The 25366-nt window shown below is 35.7% G+C and overlaps 3 protein-coding genes and 1 pseudogene across 3 annotated transcripts; 1 reads left to right on the plus strand and 3 right to left on the minus strand.

The window, feature by feature from the left end:
* Nucleotides 1–499: 499 nt before the first annotated feature.
* Nucleotides 500–2366, minus strand: LOC131628056 (GEM-like protein 4; annotated as a pseudogene).
* Nucleotides 2367–4851: 2485 nt separating this feature from the next.
* Nucleotides 4852–6215, plus strand: LOC131628098 (GEM-like protein 4). The gene is made up of 3 exons (XM_058898963.1): nucleotides 4852–5330; nucleotides 5427–5710; nucleotides 5808–6215. The coding sequence occupies exons 1-3, from the start codon at nucleotides 5195–5197 to the stop codon at nucleotides 5991–5993; spliced, it is 606 nt and encodes a 201-aa protein (XP_058754946.1). The 5' UTR covers nucleotides 4852–5194; the 3' UTR covers nucleotides 5994–6215.
* Nucleotides 6216–17114: 10899 nt separating this feature from the next.
* On the minus strand, nucleotides 17115–18444 carry LOC131628099 (E3 ubiquitin-protein ligase CIP8-like). The gene has a single exon (XM_058898964.1). The coding sequence runs from the start codon at nucleotides 18344–18346 to the stop codon at nucleotides 17357–17359; it is 990 nt and encodes a 329-aa protein (XP_058754947.1). The 5' UTR covers nucleotides 18347–18444; the 3' UTR covers nucleotides 17115–17356.
* A 1769-nt stretch (nucleotides 18445–20213) lies between these two features.
* On the minus strand, nucleotides 20214–23086 carry LOC131628057 (F-box/LRR-repeat protein 4-like). Its single transcript, XM_058898918.1, has 2 exons — nucleotides 22519–23086; nucleotides 20214–21397 (listed from the first exon to the last, which is right to left on the minus strand). Exons 1-2 carry the CDS (start codon nucleotides 22874–22876, stop codon nucleotides 20505–20507), a joined length of 1251 nt encoding a protein of 416 aa, XP_058754901.1. The 5' UTR covers nucleotides 22877–23086; the 3' UTR covers nucleotides 20214–20504.
* Between the last annotated feature and the right edge of the window lie 2280 nt (nucleotides 23087–25366).

Raw genomic sequence — 25366 nt, forward strand, 5'->3', positions numbered from 1 at the left:
GTCTAATGCTATACATTCAAATAGGAAACATAAAATAGGAAACAACCATAAATGACAAATATCCTCATTGACATTAATGTCCTCTCAACTTCTTCATATTAAGCTGAGTCTGTTATTATTCCAAAATAAATTAAACAACTAAAAGTATGTTCCCTACTTGTGGGAAGGGAAACAGAAAGAGGCCATGTCAGTCACACGGTTTCAGCCTACGCTTTTATTTCCCTTTTTTGGTTAACCAAATGTGCTACTGCTTTAACATATATCAGTCTCATGTGTGCTGTCTACTCTATTCAGCCTTTACTTGTGTTTATATGTTTAGTTATAATTCAATTTTGTACTTCATGCCTATAGTGAATGTCAAGAATTTTTGGCTTCATGCCTTTCTCATTGTTATTTCTTATATATAGAGATTACAGAGCTATACAGGTAATTAAACTAAATAATTACATTTAATCAAAACAAATCAATTTATGATTTGTTTTCCTTATTCTAGGAACCAACCCTTATTTTAATAACAAATCCTTATTCACATCCCCCCTCAAATTGATGCGGCCGTTCAATGAGCATCAATTTGCTAACAAGAAACTGATGACGTGGACGCGGAACAGCCTTGGTAAGAATATCTGCAACTTGCAGCTGAGTACTGACATGAGGAAGTGATATTAGTCGGTCATCATACGCGTCACGGATTGAATGACAATCAACTTCGATATGTTTGGTGCGTTCGTGAAAAACAGGACTCGCAACAATCTGGATGGCACTTGTATTGTCAGCATAAAGTGAGGTTGGCTCTATTTGAGGAAATACAAGTTCAGTCAGAAGACCATGTAGCCAAATTATTTTAGAACAAGCAGCAGACATGGCACGATACTCAGATTCAGTAGAAGATTTAGAGACTCTCGCTTGTTTCTTACTATTCCATGAGATCAACGAAGAGCCAAGAAACATGCACCAGCCTGTGATGGATCGCCGAGTATCAGGACACACTGCCCAATCAGCATCAATATAAGCACTCAATTTTCGAGCAATTCCAGTGGGAAAGAATAAACCACGGTGAGAGCTTCCCTTCAAGTAGCGAATTATGCGACGAACTGCTGCCAAGTGAAGATGGCGAGGAGAGTGCATGAATTGACTTACTTGTTGAACAGCAAAAGATATGCCAGGGCGAGTAATAGTCAAGTAATCCAGGCTACCCACAAGTTGACGATACAATAAAGGATCAAGCAAGAGATCACCATCATCATGATGATATTTAACATTAACCTCAAGAGGAGTATCCACTGGATTAGCCTATTGGAGACCAGCCATAGAAATTAAATTTGTGGCATATTTGTGTTGATGGAGGAAGATGCCCTTGGATGTAGAATGAACCTCCAGACCAAGAAAATAATGCAAATTATCAAGATCTTTCATATGAAATGATGCTTGTAACTGTTGTTTAAGGCTTTGAATGGAAGCATGATCAGAACCAGTAATAACCATATCATCAACATACAGAAGAAGTAAGACAATTCCAGTAGATGTTCTAGGAATAAATAGAGAGGAATCATACTGACTCTGAGTAAAGGAGAACCCAAGTAGAGTGGAGCGAAATTTTTCATACCATGCTTGAGGCGCTTGTTTCAAGCCGTATAATGAGCGTTTGAGCTTGCACACACATTTGACCTTATAGTGAATCCTACACATTTGACCTTTCTGATTAAAGACTTTTATTGATCTGTCACTGCAAAAGGCAACCTTTTCAGTGGAGCTGAAGAGGAGACCAGCTAGAGGGCCAGATGTGGTAGACAGATAACAATGGCAAACTTTCAACAGCCTCTCCCCCTTGATCACACTAAAATATTTCATGAACATTTTCTCCACTCCACCCACTTGAAGAATTCTTGCTCCTAAGCTCAACTTCCTTTTAATAGTTTCAGATATGTTTGTCCCAAGTCTCGCTGAAGTTTCAGAATTACTATTTGCCTTCCTGTTGCGCTTTTTTTGGTTAGAACTTGCTCAACCTGAAACATTGAAGCACTGTATATTAGTAAAATCGTTAATACTTAATGAAATTAGGATAGATAATCGTGATTCATCTATCTGTACTCTGTAAAGGGAAAGAAAGTCTTACATTTGCTTTGATGTTTAGATGGATATTGACATGGATGAGAGGCAGAATCAAGTAAGTATCTGTTATCCGACTTTTGAAATTGGTCATGTATGATTGGAACAACTAGCTCGTGAAGAAGTGATGTCTGCATGTTGAATGATGAATAAGGTTTGTGTTTTGTTGGTAGAATGTTAAGGAAGCTATGGCCACTTGGTTAGATCAGTCCCTTAGTATTGTAAGGTGGTGGTATTTAAAGGGATGAAAAGTAGGAAGTGAATCTTGAGCCTTTAGTGGGATGACTCAACCATGATGTTGGTGATGTAATAAAGACACTGCTGACATGACAATTGAAGGACTTTATTCAAGATAATATTTTGACATCATAGGACATAGATTGTTTGTTTGCTTTAAGAAAGAGATGGTAAAGAAGAAAGATATAAGTTAGTTTTTTTGTAAAAAAAAACTTAAAAGAGTTTATTTTTAGAGGCTTAGAGAAAGGGTTATATATCTTGAGGAGAAAGATTCCATGGTATGCATATGACATGTTGTCGGCCAACTCTTTGGAGAACTGCACTGTTTTAACTACGATATGTAACTGACTTATATCTAATTTCATTTTCATTCTATATAACTTATATATAATATAACTGCAATGCTACTGATTTCATTACCTATTTAAATTATTAATAAAATTATTTTTCTTATTTTTTAGTTATTTACTCAAATGAGGGATTTCATCTTGTAATGGATGATATCAGATCACAGCATATGTTGGAAAGGAGCTACTAAATTGGGTTGCTGATGTTCTTTTTTCACTTGTCCTTTTTCCAAATACAGTCAAACTCGGCAAAATCTGAATGATAATATACAATTGCTGTAGTTTTTTATTAATGTAGAAACAAGAAATGCAAGAATCATGTTCATGCAGGTCCATTTGGAATGACATGGATGCACATGGAAATGTTGTGGTAATTCCCTTTTCAGAAACATGTGTGCCATCTCTTAATGTCCTCTCAATTTCTTCATATTAAGCTAAGTCTGTTATTATTCAAAAATAAATAAACAACACAAAGCGCGTTCCCTTACTTGCAGGAACAGCAACAGAAAGTGGCCATGCCAGTCACCCAGGTTTGGCCTACGCTTTTTATTCTTCCTTTTTTGGTTAAGCAAATGTGCTACTGCTTTTACATATGCATGTCAGGGATTGATACTGGACTAATAGTTAAAAGATTAAGTATCCACCACTTGTGTCATACTATGTTATACTTTTGATTTTGTTTAACTATTTGCCAGCTATCTAATCCTATTGGAACCTTCGTTTGCGTAGTTTTCTCAACCACTCATGAGTCTTTTTAGGCTTTTAGATGCGGTGTTTTGACTTGTTATTTTATAGGAAAAACTTATTGAGTTGGAGTTCCTACATCTATCTCATGAATAAGGTATGTGTTTTGTCGAAAGAGGAATTGTCTACTAGATTGCTAACGAAGCTATGTTAACTTCGTTTGATCTATCCCTTGTATTCTAAGGAATGTATGACTTAAAGGCATTGAGATTTGGAAGTGAATCTTGTGGGATGACTCAACCATGATCTTTGTTGATGTAATAAAGACACTCCTGGCATGCCAACTTGAAGTGCTTTTTATTCAAGATAATATTTTGACATCATGGTGTGTTTAGCTTCTTTCTTAAAAAGATGGTACAAAAATATCCGAGTAGTGGCATTCTAACTTTTGTGGCATTCTAACTTTGTGGCATTCTAACTTTCTGATATGGTAACTTTTCTAATTTTTCTTGAAGGTAGCAAAAAAAGTTAAGAAATATCTTGTATGAGTAAACAAATTGTTGGCATCATGCACCACCATCACTTAGGATGATGTGGTAATGATTTGCCAATCTCCTTTTTCCCTTAAACTTGAAAGGCAGGTGCAACTAAGCACTTACACAAATACCGATACAATACTTTAAGCAAATAAAAGTAATTGAAATGTATAATATGCCTTCGATACGAAATGTCAATGCTACATAGGTCAGCTGTCAGCATAATATGTCAGTAGCCGACCGGAGGCCAGATTTCAGTTACCAATCCATTTCTAGTTTCTACCAACACAATGTTATGTTCCATAACCTTATCCAGTAAGCTCACTTTATCTGGTAGAACTAGAAATGCAAGGCTCTAAAATACAATAGTCAATTATCTTAAAATACAATGTTTGTGGTCCTCCCAATTTCTTCAAATTAAGGTCATCCCAAAATAAGTAACATTAAAGTGGTTATGATGTCTAAACAAATCTAAACATATCAGTCTCATGTGTGCTGTCTACTCTATTCAGCCTTTACTTGTGTTTAGTTATAAGTCAATTTTGTACTTCAACTGATTATATAGTGAATAAAATCTTGAAATCTCATGTGAAATTTTTGTAGCAGTGAAAACTAAGTTGAGCAGTATGCTGTTTGCAAACAATGACAGCCAGATGGATATGCATAGTGCTCTATGACCATCTTATGGTTGAAGAATATAGTATAATTATACATGTGGCCTTATCAAAAGAGAAGTTAAAGAAGGGTGTCATCACAAAGTTAAGACTGGCAACTGGCATTCTTTTTATAAGCATTGCTACCCAATTACTGAAAAGTTATTAGGCTCAATTACTTATTATGCAAATGTTTATTTTTCTGTGGGAGTGATTTGACTATTTTCTTTTCACCTAAATATCCAATTTCTCTATCCCTAGTACATGAATGTATTGCATCAGAAAGGCTTCATTCCAGCTCAGAAAGCTTTAATCACTCCCTTTTATTAGCATATGTTTTATCATAGCCACGTGGTATTGACCAATCAAACAAAACTATTATTATTTGTTTCCTGTAGACAACTAGACATGCAATCTTCAACTTTTGAATTGCTTTTTTTCTTTTAGTCTTCATGATGATCCCTAGCTGACTCATCCTCCAAAAAAGCTCAACCCTCACCTTGTTTCCTTTTAATCATATATATACTCATTTACAATACAATCATTCATCAACCAGATTCCTAGACCTCTTCAATTTTTTTTACAAGCTAGAAACAAAATCCTCAAAGCCAAGAAAAAGATAAACACTAAAATGAATACTTCATTTCTTCATGACCTACTTAATGGAATCTCTATGAGCTCAACTTATCCGGTTGGGAAGTCCTCAAAGAGATACTTGCCTGATTCTTCTGGCAAATACTGCAAGTCTATCACAAAGTCAAAGAAGGGTAAGACACATCTACATTACCAAGTATGTATTTCATCAATCAAATACTTACATCATATTTAATTTTATTGATCATGGTCATTTTTATATTTTTCAGGTAAATTAAATTCAGTTCTAACTAAGATGACAGATACTATAAAAGGGAAATTGAGGTTGGGAGCGAGAATTCTTCAAGTTGGAGGAGTAGAGAAAGTGTTTATGCAACTTTTTAGTGTTAAAGATGGAGAGAAGTTGTTGAAAGCCTCACAGTGCTACTTATCAACCACCTCAGGTCCTATAGCTGGCCTACTCTTCATATCCACTCACAAAGTTGCTTTTTGCAGTGAGAAATCCATCAAGATCACTTCTCCAAAAGGAGAATTTATTAGAGTTCCTTATAAGGTGAATTTTCTTACTTTTTTTGTAATTTCTATGTCAATGCTCGCAATTTTTTTTATCTGTCTTCGGCCTTAACCTTAATGTGTATATACTATTTCAGGTCTCTATTCCACATGAAAAGATAGAACATGTCAACCAAAGTCAAAATGTGAAGAAACCTTCGGAAAAGTACATAGAAATAGTTACCGTGGATGGTTTTGACTTCTGGTTTATGGGTTTTTTTAATTACCGAAAAGCTTTAAGATATCTCCAACAGGCTATCTATCGATCTCAGAGAGAAAAGTAGAAATAGTCAAATTGTTTATCCCTACTGCTTCATCAATTATTTTTTGAAGTTGCAGAGGTTCTAAATGTGTACAAATATGTTCCATTATATTGTTAATATAAAAAGCTAGTTGTTGTTCTTTTACATAGATCATCAACATCTGTCTTTCTTTCAAGAAAACAGCATGTGATCTTCACTTTTCATACTGAATTTCACTAATTATAAAAACTGCAAATCTTATCTTAAGGATTTGACAAATTAAGTATATGCTTTTATTTAATTGCAAGTGGTCCCTTTATTTTTATTTGATTTATTATTTTTATAACAGAACTGAGGTTGGTTTGGCATGAAAAAGCTAACGTGCCAACTTATAAAGATGAATGACAGACTAAATAATGTTTAAGAAAAAGTTTGTCCGGGTCAGAAAGGTAACTTTCCAACTATAATGCTGAATGACACACTAAACAATATTTAAAAGGAAAAAAACTTAAATTGTTTCTTTATTGAAAAGAGTTATGGGTTGGCCAAATGGCACACAAGGTCCAACACCAAAAACCCCATCTAGAATACACTTGCATGAAGGGCGGTGAACACGTGGTAGACCTTCGCTAGAGGACCTCATACATAATTCAAATCAGTTATCCATCTTCAGCTATCAGATTCAATTAGACAGTCTCTCATATTCTGCGTCTGTATAATTGAGAGTGGTTTTAACAGTTCATCCTATATAAGCTCGTTCACGCGCCATAACAGGTAGTTTTCCATTCATTCTTGCAAGTTACACTTCTCTGACTTTATTGACTTGGATGTTAGAGTGTGAACCTTGCAAACACACCCCTGCTCTATCATACCGAAGATCAACACCACCGCATCAGAAGAGCTCATACTCAGATGTCATCAATCTTCTGTTTTGCACCACAATATTGAGGTGATATGTGGGGACCGTCTTCCAACTCTTTTCACCGACAATGGTAGCTTATAAATCAGCTCGAATATCCTTTCATTGCAATGTCTTTGCAGAGGAAGTCACCGCACCAGTCCTCGCTCCCACGCTAGAAGTTTCATCTTATCTTGTGGGTGGAGCCTGTACAGTCCTAGTAACCTCTCCGACTATCTTATGTCCTCCAACTTCTCCACCTATCAATCAAAGCGCTTTCCTGATTTTTCCGCCCTTTTAGCCTTCTTAGCAGTTGCATCAGACTAACCTTAAAATGCAAGGAGCGAAGAATCGATCACTAACATCTACAATTTGGTGCAACGACAAAAAAATGCATATCTCCAAGCTGAAAGGTTCCTATGAGGAGAAAAAAATAGACAAATAGACTCATACTCCTATAGAGGTCACAAACAGCGAGAAGTAGTACAACATGATAGCCACACCTTAAAAAATCCTCAATGACGCCATCTTGCAACACCGCGTGGCTCTCGAATAGCTAGAACATCACCCCTCCAAGTCTCACCAATCTCCCCCTCTTGGTTCTAGAGGCGGAGACGACAATCACACGCCTCCCAAAGATCTCCACCCTTAGAGATCTGTTAGATCTTGTGTTGAGTGCCTAATGCAAAACATGAACAAGAAAAAGATGAAAATGATATGATGAAAGCTGCACAAAATAAATTTTAAAGCGTGTGTTTACATTAAGTTTTAAGTTCGATTCACCCTACCAATTTAAACAAAGTAGAAGCAAAAAGGTTATCCGGCGAATACCCTTCAGAATACTTTTAAAACCTTAACATGAATCTGCCAATAGGAATTAGTTTACTTATAGATTAATTGTTTGTTCCTAGAATAAGGGAAACAAATATTGATTTGTTCTCATTAAATGTAATTAATTGTGTAATTACTTGTATAACCCTGTAACCTCTATATATACCAGAAATAATAATGAGAAAGGCATCAAGCCAAGAATTATTGACATGGTATCAGAAGGTTTTCGATCAAACCTGTGAATTTTAGGTTAATCTTGGCTTTATTCAGCGACACTCCACTGGGTCGTTCTTGAAATCATCTCGGCAGATCTCGGTTCTCGATAATTTCTTCCAAGCTTGCGATTGTGATCTTTGGTACTTACAATCGTTCTTCGAATCAGTTCATGGTCGTGCTCACAAGTTGCAATTTCGGTGTTGCTCCTTATTCGCAAATTGTGTTTGATTTGGCCGTGCTCTCGTAGGTGTCGGCAAGTATTTTATTCCAGTTTTTCTTTTTTTTCTTTTCACGTTGATAAGAAAGAAAAAAAAAAATTGACAATCAAGAAAGGCAGCAGTACTGTATTCATCTAGGGCATCTTTTCTTTCTCTTGTAAACAAGTTCCAACGACACATATTTGTTAGGCTTTATTAATTGGTTTCAAGTGAAACATATATATATATATATATATATATATATATATATATATATATATATATATATATATATATATATATATATATATTTGCTTATACTTGCAACGTGTAGTATCTTTTTCCAGCATCTTTGTTATTTGACAATTGCTACCATGGCTTCGGAAAAGGAAAGAGATAATTTTTGTGTTCGTTTTACCGGCAAAAATTATTCAGCTTGAGAATTTCAATTCAGAATGTATGTTAAAGGGAAGGGATTATGGAGTCACTTGGATGATATCTCTATGGCACCGTTAGAGACAACCGATTTAGATGCATGGGAAACCAAAGATGCTCAAATTATCACTTGGATTCTTGGTACTATTGATCCTCAGATGATTAATAATTTGCGATCTTTTTCCACTGCTCAAGAGATGTGGAACTATTTAAAGCGTATTTACAATCAGGACAATGCAGCCAAACGTTTTCAGTTGGAGCTAGAGATAGCCAATTACCAACAAGGTAATCTGTCAGTTCAAGAATATTATTCTGGTTTTTTGAATTTGTGGACCGAACACTCTGCGATTATACATGTTAATGTTCCCAAGAGTTCCCTTGCGGATGTCCAGGAGGTCTACAACACTAGTAGCCGAGATCAATTTCTTATGAAACTTCGTCCAGAATTTGAAGTTGTCAGAGGTGCTTTGCTCAATAGGAATCATGTTCCTTCTTTGGATACTTGTGTCGGTGAACTTCTTAGGGAGGAACAACGTCTACTTACTCAAGGAACCATGTCTCATGATGCTGTCAATTCCGAACCTATAGCAATTGCATATGCTGCTCAAAGTAGAGGAAAGAGTCGTGATATGCAACAAGTCAAATGTTTTTCTTGCAAACAATTTGGACATTTGGCTCGCAGTTGCAGTAAGAAGTTTTGCAACTATTGCAAACAACAGGGTCATATCATCTCTGATTGTCCCACACGTCCTCCCCGACCAACACAACGTTCAGCTCAAGCATTCCATGCCACTACCAACTCTACAGTTGGTCCTCTCCATACTGATACATCTACTGGTGGTGTTCTACAACCCGAAGTGATTCAACAAATGGTACTTTCTGCTCTTTCAGCCTTGGGAATTCAGGGTAAGTCTTCTAATGCATCTCAACCATGGTTTCTTGATTCGGGTGCATCCAATCACATGACGGGTTCCTCTGAATACTTGCAAAATTTACATTCCTATAATGGTCATCGACAAATTCAAATTGCTGATGGTAGTAAACTTTCTATCAGTGATGTTGGTGACATAAACTCTAACTTTCGTGACGTGCTCGTATCACCCGGACTTGCTTCCAACTTATTGTCGGTTGGTCAATTGGTGGATAACAATTGTAATGTTAATTTTTCTCATGATGGTTGTCTTGTGCAGGAGCAGGTGTCGGGGAAGGTGATCGCGAAGGGGCCTAAAGTGGGAAGACTGTTTCCGCTCCAGTTTAGTTCGAGTCATTTATCTTTTGCGTGTAATGTTGTTTTGAACTCTTATGAGGATTGGCATAGAAAATTGGGCCATCCTAATTCTGTTGTTTTGTCTCATTTATTTAAAACTGGTTTGTTGGGAAATAAACATGCTTGTACTGCTTCTATTTCTTGTTCTGTTTGCAAATTGGCTAAAAGTAAAACACTTCCTTTTCCGTCAGGTGCTCATCGTGCTTCTACTTGTTTTGAGATGATTCACAGTGATGTGTGGGGAATGTCTCCTGCAGCATCTCATGCTCACTATAAATATTTTGTCACATTTATTGATGATTACAGCCGTTTTACTTGGATATACTTTCTTAGATATAAGTCTGAAGTGTTTTCTATGTTTCAGAAGTTTTTGACATATGTTGAAAATCAATTTCAAGCAAGTGTTAAAATTTTCCGCTCTGACTCAGGAGGTGAGTATATGTCTCATGAATTTCAGGAATACCTTCAACAAAAAGGGATATTGTCTCAACGGTCTTGTCCCAATACCCCTCAACAAAACGGGATGGCAGAGCGAAAGAATCGCCATTTACTTGATGTAACGCGCACCTTACTTCTTCAAGCTTCTGTGCCATCCCGATTTTGGGTAGAGGCTCTTTCCACAGCCGTATTCTTGATCAATCGTCTTCCTTCTACGGTTATTGATTTTGATTCTCCATTCTTTCGCCTTTTTAAAATTCAGCCTAATTATAGTGATTTGCATACTTTTGGGTGTGTTTGTTTTGTCCACTTACCTCCATTTGAAAGGCATAAGCTTGGAGCGCAGTCTGTTCAATGTGCATTTATGGGGTATAGTCATTCTCATAAGGGATTTGTGTGTTATGATGTCACTAACCATCGTTTTCGCATTTCTAGAAATGTGAGATTTTTTGATAATCAGTTTATGTTTCCATGTGTTTCTCCTGCCATTCATGATATTGTTACTCTTCCTAAGTTTTCTATTAAAATGCCTCAATCTATTGAACGTTATAAACCAGGTCATGTATATGTCAGAAAACACAGGCAACGGGTTCCCACACCCCTTCCCGACGCTGAACCGTCACCTGATCCTGTACCGGTTGAACCACGACGTTCTGGTCGAATATCACGCACACCAGATAGATATTCACCAGACAGGTATGATTCCTCACATACTTCCTTGACTGCCACACTCTCTAGCATATCTATTCCTACTTGTTACTCACAGGCTATTAAAGATGTGCGATGGATAAAAGCAATGAATGAAGAGCTTCAAGCTCTTCAAGAGAATTTCACGTGGGATCTTGTCTCTAGTCCTCCTGATGTCAAACCTATAGGTTGCAAATGGGTGTATTCTGTGAAATTGAATTCTGATGGGTCCCTCAACCGTTACAAGGCTCGTTTGGTTGCTTTAGGAAACAAGCAGGAATATGGAATTGATTATGATGAGACATTTGCACCGGTTGCCAAAATGACAACTGTTCGCACGATCATATCTATAGCTGCTTCTAGTGGGTGGTCTCTTCATCAAATGGATGTGAAGAATGCTTTTCTTCATGGTGACCTGACAGAAGATATATATATATGACTCCACCTCAAGGCTTATTCTCTTCATCTAAAGGCGTGTGCAAGCTCAAACGCTCCTTATATGGTTTGAAACAGGCACCTAGAGCATGGTACGAGAAATTCCGCTCCACTCTACTTGGATTCTCCTTTACTCAGAGTCAGTATGATTCCTCATTATTTATTCATAGCACGTCTGCGGGTATTGTTCTGCTTCTTTTATATGTTGATGATATGGTTATTACTGGTTCTGATCATGCTTCCATTCAGCGACTTAAGCAACAGTTACAGGCCGCATTTCACATGAAAGATCTGGGTAATCTTCATTATTTTCTTGGTCTTGAGGTTCATTCTACATCAAAGGGCATTTTTCTCCATCAACACAAATATGCTACAGATTTGATTTCTATGGCTGGTCTTGAATCGGCTATTCCGGTAGATACTCCTCTTGAGGTTAATGTTAAATATCATCGTGATGATGGTGATCTTTTGCCTGATCCCTTATTGTATCGACAACTTGTGGGTAGCCTCAACTACTTGACTATTACTCGCCCTGACATATCTTTTGCTGTTCAACAAGTAAGTCAATTTATGCATTCTCCTCGCCATCTTAACTTAGCTGCGGTTCGTCGTATAATTCGCTACTTGAAGGGAAGCTCTCATCGTGGTTTATTCTTTCCTGCTGGAACTACTCCTACATTGAGTGCTTATAGTGATGCCGATTGGGCAAGGTGTCCAGATACTCGGCGATCTGTCACTGGTTGGTGCATGTTTCTTGGTTCTTCATTGATTTCATGGAAAAGTAAGAAACAAGCGAGAGTCTCTAAATCTTCTACTGAATCTGAGTATCGTGCCATGTCTGCTGCTTGTTCCGAAATCATTTGGCTTCGTGGACTTTTGGCTGAACTTGGATTTCCTCAAACAGAGCCAACTTCACTTTCTGCTGACAATACAAGTGCCATCCAAATCGTTGCAAATCCTGTTTTTCATGAACGCACCAAACATATCGAAGTTGATTGTCACTCAATCCGTGACGCGTATGATGATAGAATAATATCACTTCCTCATGTCAGTACTCAGTTGCAAGTTGCAGATATTCTTACCAAGGCTGTTCCGCGTCCACGTCATCAGTTTCTTGTTAGCAAATTGATGCTCATTGACCAGCAGCATCAATTTGAGGGGGGATGTCAATAGGAATTAGTTTACTTATAGATTAATTGTTTGTTCCTAGAATAAGGGAAACAAATATTGATTTGTTCTCATTAAATGTAATTAATTGTGTAATTACTTGTATAACCCTGTAACCTCTATATATACCAGAAATAATAATGAGAAAGGCATCAAGCCAAGAATTATTGACAGAATCGCATATTCACATTAAGCATGTCAATCACAGATATTTATTCTTGTGAACAGTTATATACTAATAACATTCAAAATTCTCAAGATAAGTTGTGTTGGTCTGGTGGTAAGCTTCTTTTGTCCAAATAAATCTAAAAAATTGTTCAAATCAAGATTCAGACATATTACCTTTGGATCAACATCAAACGCCTCAACCAGTGCACCACATTTCCATTCATTATATGAAAGATTCATGAAATTAATTTAATCAATATTATTTATCAATTAAATATTTTGGAAATCTCACTGACAATCTCCCACCATTTTCAAAATATATTTAAATCTATTGTTCAAGAAATTGCATGATTTTAGATAAAGGTATCTTACAATTTGAACCATTACTTAGTAAGTTAAATTGTCACTCATTCCTAAATAGATTGGTAGACAAACTTTGAACCAATTATTCATTAGAACAAGTGTGCATAACTCACACATGAAGTCTCAGTACCATTAATCGAATTATTAATATGACACATTTAATAAAGTCTTGTGTCTCATTTCTCTTTCATGAGAATTTAAAAGTCAAGCCCTTGAACTCTATGAAGCGGCACCACCTTATTCTCATATAGGTAGACTATATCATAAATGCACCTCTAATTATGCATTCCAGCAAACATATACTATATGCATCTTAAAAGGAAAACTTCATCTTGTCACATTTATTCTTATGGTCCAAGTACTTTTACCATTAGGATGTATTTATCATCAAGTACTTGGATCACTCTAATAGTGTACTTTCATCATTGAACTCAAGACTTAATGTTAATCAACTATGAGTTGAGTTTTCACTATCAATGATTACTTAGATTTGGACTTGTTCCACATCTCTAATGAGGTCTTCATTATCTTCAATTATATCCAAAGACATCATATCCTTGTCAATCATTTCTTCAAAAAATTGCATGATTTTCCAACTTTAATTAACTTTGAATATTTACAATTTTACAACTTTAATAAAATTTGAATATTTGAATAAACTTTATGTACTCTTGATAGCATTTATTAATTATCATCAAACCAAGACACTTTTGTCATATTAGTATAATTATCATACACAATATATTTTATATCCTTATAGTTTGACAAACTATCACCAAGACACGTTTGTCATTAATTTTGTTATATACACAAATTTTATGTCATTCTTCATTGGCTAACCCTTTTAATTTGAAGTTTTACCTTCACTTTATATCTAAGTATCATCCAAACTCATTCAAATCATATAAACAAAGTCTACGCATAATCTATTTCAAATGCTAATGATATCTAATGCATTAAAACTAATATATTTGAGCTAATACATTACTCAAAAAATAAAATAAGCTAAATGAGAAACTTACTCAAATGTATTGATGAAGGTGTAAAGTGATCTGATGGTTTTTACTCCTCCAAAACTTAAATTTGAATCCCCAAACAATTCTCGTTCTCCGCCCTCAAATCCAACCGAAAATGAAGAATTAAAACTCAAACCCATCTCAAACAGATTCGAGTTAGATTCGAATATCCCCGTCCCGCCAGTATCCATTTAATAAAATTAATTCTTCTAATGAAAATATTTATTTATTTTTTTCAAAGTCAAATTACATTATAACTAATAAAACAAAACAAACTCAAAAAGTTTGATACATACATTTCAAATATTTTAAATAATAAATACAAATTAAATTATCAAAATATTAACCACATACTCCCTCTGTCCCAAATTATAAGAGAAATTCTCTTTTTTGATTCATTGAATAATTAATGTATCTGGTCTATATGCAGACCAGATACAGTAATTATTCAATGAATCTAAAAAGTAAATTTCTCTTATAATTTGGGACGGAGGGAGTATTTAATAATATAAATTATTAAATATAAATAATAATATGCATAATGAAATAAACGAGACGGATTCGGGGTAAAAACTAGTGTTCTCATTACTCGATCCGCCTCCATATTTTATAATCGAAAAAAACCTAAAATCCAAATTCAAACTCAATCAAAGCAGATTTTTTTCCGTCAACTTCAGAGAAGTTCGGGTGAATATCCATGAATACGGGTTTTGTTGTCATGCCTAAATGTTATTCCCTTCTAGTTTTCTTTCTATATTATTAGTATAAGTAGAGGTGTACATGGGTTGGGTCAACCCACAAAACCCAGTCAAACCCACCCAAAAAAATCCATAAAACTGGGTTGGGTCGGATAATTGGGTGGGTATGGGTTTAAAAATTAAAAAATTCACTAAAAAATCCGAGTTTCGGGCAAAGCCAGACCCAAACCCGAATAACCCATAGACCCACTAATAAAACACTTAGTTTTACAATTTTAATAGTTTTGATGAATAATAACTTAGTTGTTGAAATTTTATTCTCTTGAACATTTACTATTTTAATAAACCATGATTTTAACTAATTTTGAATATTTTAGTCTTTGATTATTATAATGTTAATACGATTTTATGTTTGTTACTAGTATTTATGATAACTTTTATTAGTTCATGTTATCATTTATTAATTTATGATATGAAAAAAGATGACTCATTGATGTAGTGGGTGGTTATTTCACTTTATCTAAACCGGAGTGTCATATATGAACTGAGGATTGAGTTTGTCCAAACCCACCCTAAACAGGCCCATGTACACCTCTAAGTATAATGCATTTTTTTTAAGTTTTTGAAGATGACAAGTGCACCTTTTACGAAACGAAAGGTAGAGAGACAACCAAACATGCCACCATTGATCGGTTGATCAACGTGTCTTCCACAAAACCAAAGTTTGGTTAAACTAACAAAATTGGGTTTGCTGCTTTTAGGTAGGACAAAATTGTGAAAAACATGAAGACATCGCCTTTTCAAATATTTATATTAAACACATCAAATAGATCAGAATATGTAAGTGTTCCTTCTTTAATATACTGAGGATATGGATTTTTTTCTTTCTTTTCATTATTGATATTTACAAGTCATTCACTTACGTAAATGATTTCAAACGGAGTCTGATTGTTGACCTACATCAGTGGAACTAGTTTGGCAAACAGATTAACAAAATAAGAGATAAACTGTACTTTCCGAGACATTGGTTACAAAATATAACAAAAGCCTGAGACGAGAGGACTCCGAAGTTATTAGTAACATTAATATCTAACAAAATGGATAGTAGAACCAATTCCAAACTCCTCTGCGATTCTTTTAGTAGGGTCTCTAGTAGGAAAAAAGAATCATCAAAGTGTTGTCATACCATAAATTTCTGCACCGGTCAGCCTCAAGCTATTTTGAAGCCAAAATGAAGTTCCCGCTAAACATTGGTAGTAACAGCCAACTCAAGAACAGTTATGGAGATAGAAGTCGTTAGCTGTCACTTAAAATCCTACCAGAAATGGACTTAAAATCCTACCAGAAATGGTACTCCGCTAATACTGACTCAAGATCCTATATAAAGAATGCTACACCTCTTCTAACCGTATGTATTCACTCAAAACCTCTCACTCACCTCTTTCATGCACACCCGAACTTGAACTTTGAGTGCCTGCAATACACCACCGTTACTAGCCAACACTGCTGCCGTGTGTATGATAATTAACCATCACTATCTTCCTCTAAAGTAATACTGGCGCCTCTCCTTTAAGAGATCACTGAACTGAAGGTTCATACATGTACAAGATTCTTACTCTAGCTTCATAGAGCCATGACCATTATGAAATAAGATGCTTAATAGGAAAAGCACAATCCAAGCAGATCTAATGACTCAAACTTTATCCAACAGTGCCAATTGAATGTCTGCTCGAGACTGGTCCAGTGTAAACCTTTGGACCTCAACGGTTCCAATTGAATGTAAGCTTGAGACTCGGTTGATTGTAAATCTTGGACCTCAGTTATTTGCATATACCTCTCTTCAGGGATAGATTGATATTTGGCTCTTAATGCCCACTCACATAATGATTACAAAAAAATTGCTATCGAATTGGCGCACTCCTACTGAAATGACCAGTTGTAATTCAATTAAAAAAAATCATGAGACTAGAAGATGCTATGCCTAGCCCTGTCTCCCTTCCTAATTGCTAAACAACATTTCATCTATGAAATAACAAGATCAATCTTCTCAAGGAAAAATATGGACCTCAAAGATCAAACAACACACTAAACCTGTAGGGTTATTCCACAAACTAAACACACGGTGAAAGCAAGTCCAGTAATCAAAAGATAAAACGAGCCAATGTTGTTAAACATTCACTATAGCATTGCAGAATTTAAACAAACCGCAATTGCTCTGCAATATGCTACTGTATAGCTATTTAGCAGAAAATATTGTCAAATAGCCGCTATAGCACACTATTGCATAGCAGAGTTTAAACAATATATGCTATCTGCAATTGACAACATGAAAATGAACACAACCAAGTGGTGATAAACAGCACATTCCATATAAATAATGTGATCACATTGATCCAAAAGCTATTTACAAGTATCACAGCATCTCAGAGCTAAGAAACCAACTAGTGTCAAAAGCTTGGAATAATTAAAACAGTGATAGAGCAAGCTTGGATGAAATTACACTAACAACAAAAATTAAAAAAAGGAAGTCCATAAAAGATAGATAGAAAGCATGGAATATATTACAATGATTCAACAGAGCATACTCACTCACACGGCGGAAGCTCCACCGCGCCCCGAACCCGAAGCTCTCTCTTCTTCATACTCTTTATCATCTGTTGGAAGCTCAAACCTGCAAACAGGACAAGAATTTCTACTACTCAACCACGGAACAATGCAATCTCCATGATACTCATGCCCACACGGCAATCTCTTCGCCATGTCTCCAACACCAAGCATATCCTTACACACAGCACAAGCAACCACTTCACTCTCCGACGCAATCTTAACCGTCGGTAAACCTTCCACAGCAGACTTTGACGCCGGCGGAGCTCCTCTCCTCCCACTTCCATCACTCTCCGCCAGCGTCTGCAGCAACGCTTCATAATCCGCCGCGTCAACGTAATCCTCTGGATTTCCAACATACCGCTCCGATTCCGGTCCCTGAAGACGAAATTCAATCGAATTATCTTCCAATCCCATCAAAATCTCGGCCCAATCCAAGATCCGATTCTGCATACTTCGAGTCCGCGTCGCCAAATCCCTAATCCGATGCCGTAACAGATCGCGTCTCCTTCGTCTCATATCTTCATCGTCCATATTCGGATCCTCGTTGCCAGGTCGATCTTCCACCTCCTCGACGCTACCTTCATCATCTTCACCGTCGGTGTGAAACGCATCATCGTCATCTTCCTCGTTGTGGTTCCAACCACTGAGTTCGATCCTAAGAAAATCCTCTTCCGGAGAACGACTCGGAGGAGGGGGAGGAGACACGTCGTCTTCACGCGACGATTCAGCGATTAGGCGAAGAACCTGAAGAAATTGGGAACCAAAGTAAGGATCATCGGAGGAAGAGGACGGTGAGCGAGTTCGAGAAGGTGTGGGGATGGATTCGACGAAACCGTTTTTGCAATCGCCGCAGATGACGTCGGGGACATTAGCGACCGTTTCAACGGAGACGTGTTTGTCGCAGTGGTAGCACCAGTAAGGAGGAGGTGTCTCGGAGGAGGGGAGTGGTGGCTGAGACGGTGCTTCCGACATGGTGCGGCGGAGAGAGTGGTGGTTGATTCGTCGCTTCGATCGGTTTTTTTTATCGTAAGATAGAACAATGATACTAGCAATGGTAGTGGTTATTGAAATAATATTATCGATTTTTTTTTTTTTGTGAATTAAATAATATTATTATTGAATTAGGAATTGATAAGTATCTTTCTCATTTCTTTTATTTGATAATTATTTTAGTGGGTCTTATTTAACGGTTCATTTTCAAAGATAAATCAATCGATAAGTAATTAGAAACTAATGTCTCTGTGTGAGAGATTTGTGACAATTACTGTTTACTAGTTTGGAAAATCATTTTTTTTTCTAATCCTCTCTTATCTTTGATTGATTTTTCCTGTCATATTGTGTGCTTTTGCTTTCTTGCAAGCTACATCTTAAATAACTGTCACATATTAACAATAACTTTAATGTTATTGTATTAGCATGATTAAATAGAGAGTTTAAAGGTAGTGCACTGACAGTGTAAACAAACTTTACACATACATCCAATCAAAAGACTTACATTTGCCATGTCATATTAATTTTTTTAAATTAAAATTGTGCTTTAATTAGATACATGGTTGTAATTGGTTGACGGTGTAAAATATTTTTACACTGTCAGGGCATATCCCTTTTTTCTCTTAAATAGAACTTAAAATATTTGATTAAACAATTTTTCTAATAGTCAAATAATATATTATTAAAGCATGGTGAAAGTTGATAACAAAATACACACAAGAAAATCAATCGGAAAAACGAGTGTCAAGCCAGCAAAACAACAAATGACAAAAAAGCACAATAAAACTGAAAAAAAACAACTACATGCGGCCACAACAACTAACACAACATACAAAAACAAAGAAAAAAATGCTCCCCGACTACTCAAACAGCAAGACAACACCCAACCAGAACCAAGTTAAAGTTCACACAACAAAACCACCAAAAGCATACCAAAATCTCAAGAAAACAAATATGCTACAGAATCAGCCACAAGATAAAGTTTTAAAGCGAAATCGTAGAAGGATAGAGAGTTTAACTACAAAACCATCAAAAGCATACCAAAATCTCAAGAAAATAACAATGATTCCTTATTGAATCAGCCACAATATAAAGTTCTAAAGTCAATTGATGAAGGATAGAGAGTTCAATTGGGCTTTGTGATGAAACCAACTTCACGCAAGGAAAAAGAAACTTCTATCCTCCATCTCTTTCACATTTGATAACGAACCACTAGAAAACTTATCTTTAAACTTATCTTTACAAACAAACAGACTCTTTCACACACCACAGCGTATCAAATTATAATATATTTACCCTTAATTTTAGCCTTAGGATTTAGAGAGAGGAAAAACTTAAAAACAAATCTAAAATTCTTTCACACACCACAGCGTATCAAATTATAATATATTTACCCTTAATTTTAGCCTTAAGACTTATAGAGGAAAAACTTAAAAACAAATCTAAAATTCTTTCACACACAACAACGTATCAAATTATATTATTTACCCTTAATTTTAGCCTTAGGACTTAGAGAGAGGAAAAACTTAAAAACAAATCTAAAATTCTTTCACACACAACACCGTATCAAATTATAGTATTTACCCTTAATTTTAGCCTTAGGACTTAGAGAGAGGAAAAACTTAAAACAAATCTAAAATTCTTTGGAAGAACCGATTGCACCCCTAACCACCTAAATATCCCATATCAAACACTAAAAACCAAACTACAAGTCACGTACAAATAAATAAGAGGCCAACTCGAACATATTCCCCAAAAAAGTACAGGAGGTCTCTCGTGAATTTAATTAAACAAATTGATATATCTCCATCACTAATACCCCAAAAAAAATGCATGTTATTACTAATAGTCACACAAAGGAATGATATTATTATTAATCAAGTAGCAAATACAATTTGTGGCGACAGTTGTACAAAAGAAGATCACAATATTGTTCTTACAAAATTTACAACGGATGAGATTAACAAACTATGTTACAATACTTCCAATACCAGTCAATCAGTGCAGTGATATACACGCTATGCTGCATATGACAACTAACATTACCAAATTATCCTCAAATTTCTAAAGGCACGCCTTAACAAGATAGTTTACAAAGGAGGATCTTTTCATCGAATCAATCTCCAAAAATAATTAAGTATCAAAGAAGAACAGCAGGCTCACTGATGCTACCATTAAAATTAATCTTACAGTTATCAGGAAAACGGAAACCAGCCTCATCAAGGCCAGCCTTTGTAATATGTGGGCATGATCTCACATCCAAGTATTCCAGGTAACTGCACTTACTCGCAAGAATGCCTATACCAACCACTGTGATCTTCGGACAATTACTAGCTTTCAAAATCTTCAAACTCAAACCAGGCTCCTCGCTGCTTATATGATGAAAAGCAGTATCTGTCACCTCTTCACAGCAACCAATGTCCAGTGCCTCAAGGTTTCTGCATTGACTTAGAATACAGCTCAATGAAGAGTCAGAAATGTTGAGACACCAATCCATCCTCAAGTTTCTAAGGTTGTTTCTACAAGCAGTAGCCAGAAACTTTATTGCGTCGTTGGAGACATCCCGGCAACCACCAATGATCAACGTCTCCAGATTCTCACAGAATTTGGCCAATGATAATATAGTTTCATCCCCGATTTTGTAGCAATCTAACAATTTCAAAGTCTTAAGAGAAAAAGAACTAGCCCTACAAATACTAGTAACCCCAACATCACTGGCATTACTGCATCTATTAATGTCTAAAAATTTGATCTTCCGGCAACCACTTGCAAGGTTTATCAGTCCATTGTCAGTGATACTTGTGCATCCTTGCAATCCCAACTCTTCTAAATTATGACAGTTTTCGGACAGTGCTTCTAGTATAGTATCCGTAACAAATCGGCACCCAGTAAGATGCAATATTCGCAAGTCACAACAGCCTTTGGCAATGGCGGACAATCCTTTATCAGTCAGCTTTCTGCAGTAGGATACATCCAATGATTGTAATAAGGAAAGACCGTCACCAATAGCTTTCATCCCAACATCCGTAATTCCTGCATATCAATATTAACACACATCAAAATGCCCCGTTAATCCCAATTTGAATTTCAATAATTAAAGCAATAATAAGAGTTAAATATAAATGGCAGTATGCAGTCCTCAATCATCACCTGTCACTCATATTAGATAACATGACAATCATACAACATGCTACCCATATAAATTTGACAACATTCTTAATTTAGTCCTCTCTCCATATTTACAAATGCAAACAAAGAGTAATGGGTTGCACTTGCGTAACTCTTAAGGGAGTCTATCCCAAAATACTAGTCCATTAAGTAGGAGAATCCCCTGGCTGATAAGCTTCATTTCTTAGGTGAAACTCTCAAATGTGGACTTATAATAATACACCACAACTTGAGAATCGATGTCATGCAGCTTTCACTCCACAACACTTCACTAGAAGACATTTCACTCAATTTTCTCATTGATATTAAGAATCATCCCCTGTTCATAACCCCCCTCGAATAGCCCCTTCCGGAAAGTCAGACTATCAATATCAAGATGATGAGCATAAACCTAAAGGGAGAACTCATCCCAAAAATACTAGCCCATTAGTGGGGAAATACCTTGGCAATAAGTGTATGTTTGGTTTAGCTTTTGGAAGAGCCAAAAGCAATTCTAGAGGTTTAAAGTTGATTTTAGAATGATTTTGAAGTGTTTGGTTCTTCTAAAATAGAATTGATTCTGCCTCCAAAATTTATTCTACTTGAAGCTAGAATTTGTAACTTTTGAGTCTAAATGTGACTTTTACAATGAAACTTACAATTCGACTCACTTTTAGATAAATTTATCCAAACATAAATCAATTTACTTTCCACTCACTTATAGCTAGAATCAATTTTAAATAATCAATTCATTCAAAATCAATTATTTTCACCGCAGAAGTAAACACACCCTAAGTTAACTTTTTAGGTGAGACTCCCCAATGTGGACTCTTAACAAATAGACCCAATGAAGCAATTACCTGAAGAAGCTAGTGAAATTAGAATCCCAATCCAACACAGTTATCGAATCAACAAACAAGCAAGAACAATAATAGAGAACACCTAAACCCCTAAAATGCACAATTACTCACAATCAGAGTTCAGAAAAATGAAAACAGTTGATATACCTTTACAGTTATGCAAATTGAGGATCCTCAAGCATCTAAAACCATTGGCAATAACAGCAAGATCCGAATCAGTAACCCCGGGATAAAACGAACGAGAAGCAGACTGAGCAAGGTCCAATTCAACCAAGCGCGTGAACCTATCCGCCATTTTTCGTAACAAATGCGGACCAGCGCGTGCGGAGAGTTTCTTCCTCTCGGTGCTCTGCAACCGAAGCCATCGCTTACATACCAAACCGAACGTTTCCTTGTCTTTGTCGTTGTCAAATCTCGCCAGAATCGAACGGAGCTCGTCGTCCGTCAACGCTTCGTTTATACATAACGCTGATACGCGATCTTCCGTTGTTGATTTGGAGGACATTGATGCAGAGTAAACCCTAGCCCTGCGATTTGAGGGTGATTTTGGCGATGGGGACTACTGGCAAAACGACGCAGTTTTAGTTCAGAGATGTAATAAGCACTGAATGAATGATTCAGTGTTGGAGAAAGTGAATGATTGTCTACGGTGAAGTGTAAAGTACGCGAGTTGGAAATTTATTTAGAGTTGAAGTTAATATTGCTCTTTCTTCTTCACACATGTGCATTTGATTAAAGAGTTATATAAATTTAATTGTATTAAATGATTAAAATAATTATTGTTAAAATAATATGTATTTTATTGATAGTGATGCAAAATAAAAAGTTTATTTAATAAAATATCAAATATATTCATATACAAATGTAAATTTGAAAAGAGTTATCTATATTTTTTTTTTTTGAAATGCAAAAAGAAACTATATTCAAAATAAGGCATCAGGAATGTCAAGCATGAGTACATAGTTTGAGATCCGGATACATATGATACAAGAAGACTGTATTCATCTCAAGACCACCAAAACCATCTGCTAACATGTAAACCGTAAACGAGACCACCAAGACCCAAAATACTCCACTGCTACCAACTGCTACCTTATTAAATAAGAAACTATATCACCAAGACCAGTAACACACCACTGATAGAAATCCTTTTCAGACTTATACAACATATAAACTTTCAGACTCAAAAACCGCAAAACTGTGACACAAAAACAGACCGCTTTGAAACGAAAAATTTGACAGCGCCACGGACTTCACACCAAATGCTGAAATCGCCACCCGCCTCCCTGTCCACGCCAAAACAGTTGGATATTGAACACCCCTACCAGCCCCCCTCAGACCAATAAAGGAGGAAAATGCTGAATAGGATTTTTTGATTCGAAGTTGATGATGACACGCTGTAGATGAATCCAAAAACCATCAGAACCGATCCACATACAGCTAAGGAAGCAAAAATTTCTACCAGCTAGCCCAAGTCAGCAGTTCCTCCCTAGACATAACTGTACACAGAGTCTACGATGCAATTTCACAAACTTTATTTGTCGGCATTCAACATCCCAAGATACTCCCTAGGATGGGTGAACCATTGCGAAATGCTATCAGAAAACGTCGTTGATTTAAATCAGAGCCACTTCAAGGATAGGACTTTTGCTTCTTCAACCATTCTTTCAACGTTAATTTCCTCATTTTGAAAAATCTTTTCGTTCCTTGCCTTCCAAATGAGTTATCTATCATATAAGAAAATTATATATTCTAGAAAATACCTCAATACCCTTCTGCTTTCTTAAGCTTCCATGTGGCATGCTTTTTCAACACTTCCTTCATTTACTTTTTGACACTCAATGTAACAATTTGAAAATTCTAACTATTATTCAATCAATTTATAATTTTTTTCCTTTTCATGTGACATAGCTATAGCATAATGATTATTTAATGCTCTGTAATCTATATTCATTGCTTGTACGTTTTTTAAACTTCTACTTTTTCTTCTCTTTTTCTCTCTCACTCACTGCTTTCTTCTTCCATTTCTTCTTCTTCCTTCTTTCCCTTTTTTCTTCTTCTTCCTTTTTTTTTCTTTTTGAAATCAAAGAGAAACAAGCAATAATCTGCGACATCAGATCTGAAATTTTTTGTATTCTTTTGTGCAGCAACAAAATCTGAAAAGGACTTTAAGATGTTGGTTCCTCACACCAAAGAGGTTGTTGTTGAAAGCCCCCAACCTATGAAAAGTATTTTGTTTCTTTCAGTTTTAGACTCTTTCCTTTTGAATATTTATTTTTTATGTTTAGAGTTCAGTTTTTATTTTATTTAGTTTATGGGTTGGATGAATAATCATTGAAATTGTTCAAGATGTGAACTCTTTATTAAGTTTGTCAGTGTTAATTTTGTAGGGTTCTGTTCAACGACATCAGATGATTTTTTTTTATTATTTTGTGCAGCAGCATAAACTAGAAAGGACTCTGAGATGCTGGTTCCTTACTCTGATGAGGTTGTTGTCAAAGCCCCAGACATATAGAAGGTATTTTGTTTCTATCAATTTTAGAATCTTGCATTTTGAATATTTCTTTTTTATTATTAGGGTTCAGTTTATACTTTTCTATTTTATAAGTTGGATGAATAATCATTGAAGTTGTTCAATATGTCAACTCTTTATTAAAGTTCTCTTCTTTGATAGAAAAAGTGTTATTTTTTAGGGTTGTGTTGTGATGTTTATAGTTCTTAATATTTTTGATGTAATTTACAGGTAAAATGTGTTTGTTTCTTTTAAATTTAAAAATTGTGTTCCTCTTGTGATGTAACTCAGGATTTCTTTTGATGCCTTCATATATTTCGCATTTAATTTTTTTTGCAGTTTGATCATTTATATTTTTCTATTTATTTTATTAAATTTTCTTACTATTTATTTTATGTTATTAATTGCATATTCAAATTTTATTATTGAGAAAACACATATTTGTTGTCTTATTGAAACAACCATGTTGTGGTATTGTTGTTT

The sequence above is a fragment of the Vicia villosa genome, unplaced genomic scaffold (assembly GCF_029867415.1).
Source record: "Vicia villosa cultivar HV-30 ecotype Madison, WI unplaced genomic scaffold, Vvil1.0 ctg.000422F_1_1, whole genome shotgun sequence".
Classification (NCBI taxonomy): domain Eukaryota; kingdom Viridiplantae; phylum Streptophyta; class Magnoliopsida; order Fabales; family Fabaceae; genus Vicia; species Vicia villosa.

Coding starts and splice junctions, on each gene's coding strand:
- LOC131628098 (XM_058898963.1), top strand. CDS start 5,195: ATGAATACTTCATTTCTTCATGACCTACTTAATGGAATCTCTATGAGC. Junction 5,331..5,426: donor TATCACAAAGTCAAAGAAGG/GTAAGACACATC, acceptor TATATTTTTCAG/GTAAATTAAATTCAGTTCTA. Junction 5,711..5,807: donor TTATTAGAGTTCCTTATAAG/GTGAATTTTCTT, acceptor ATACTATTTCAG/GTCTCTATTCCACATGAAAA.
- LOC131628099 (XM_058898964.1), bottom strand. CDS start 18,346: ATGTCGGAAGCACCGTCTCAGCCACCACTCCCCTCCTCCGAGACACCT.
- LOC131628057 (XM_058898918.1), bottom strand. CDS start 22,876: ATGTCCTCCAAATCAACAACGGAAGATCGCGTATCAGCGTTATGTATA. Junction 21,398..22,518: donor CAATTTGCATAACTGTAAAG/GTATATCAACTG, acceptor ATTGATATGCAG/GAATTACGGATGTTGGGATG.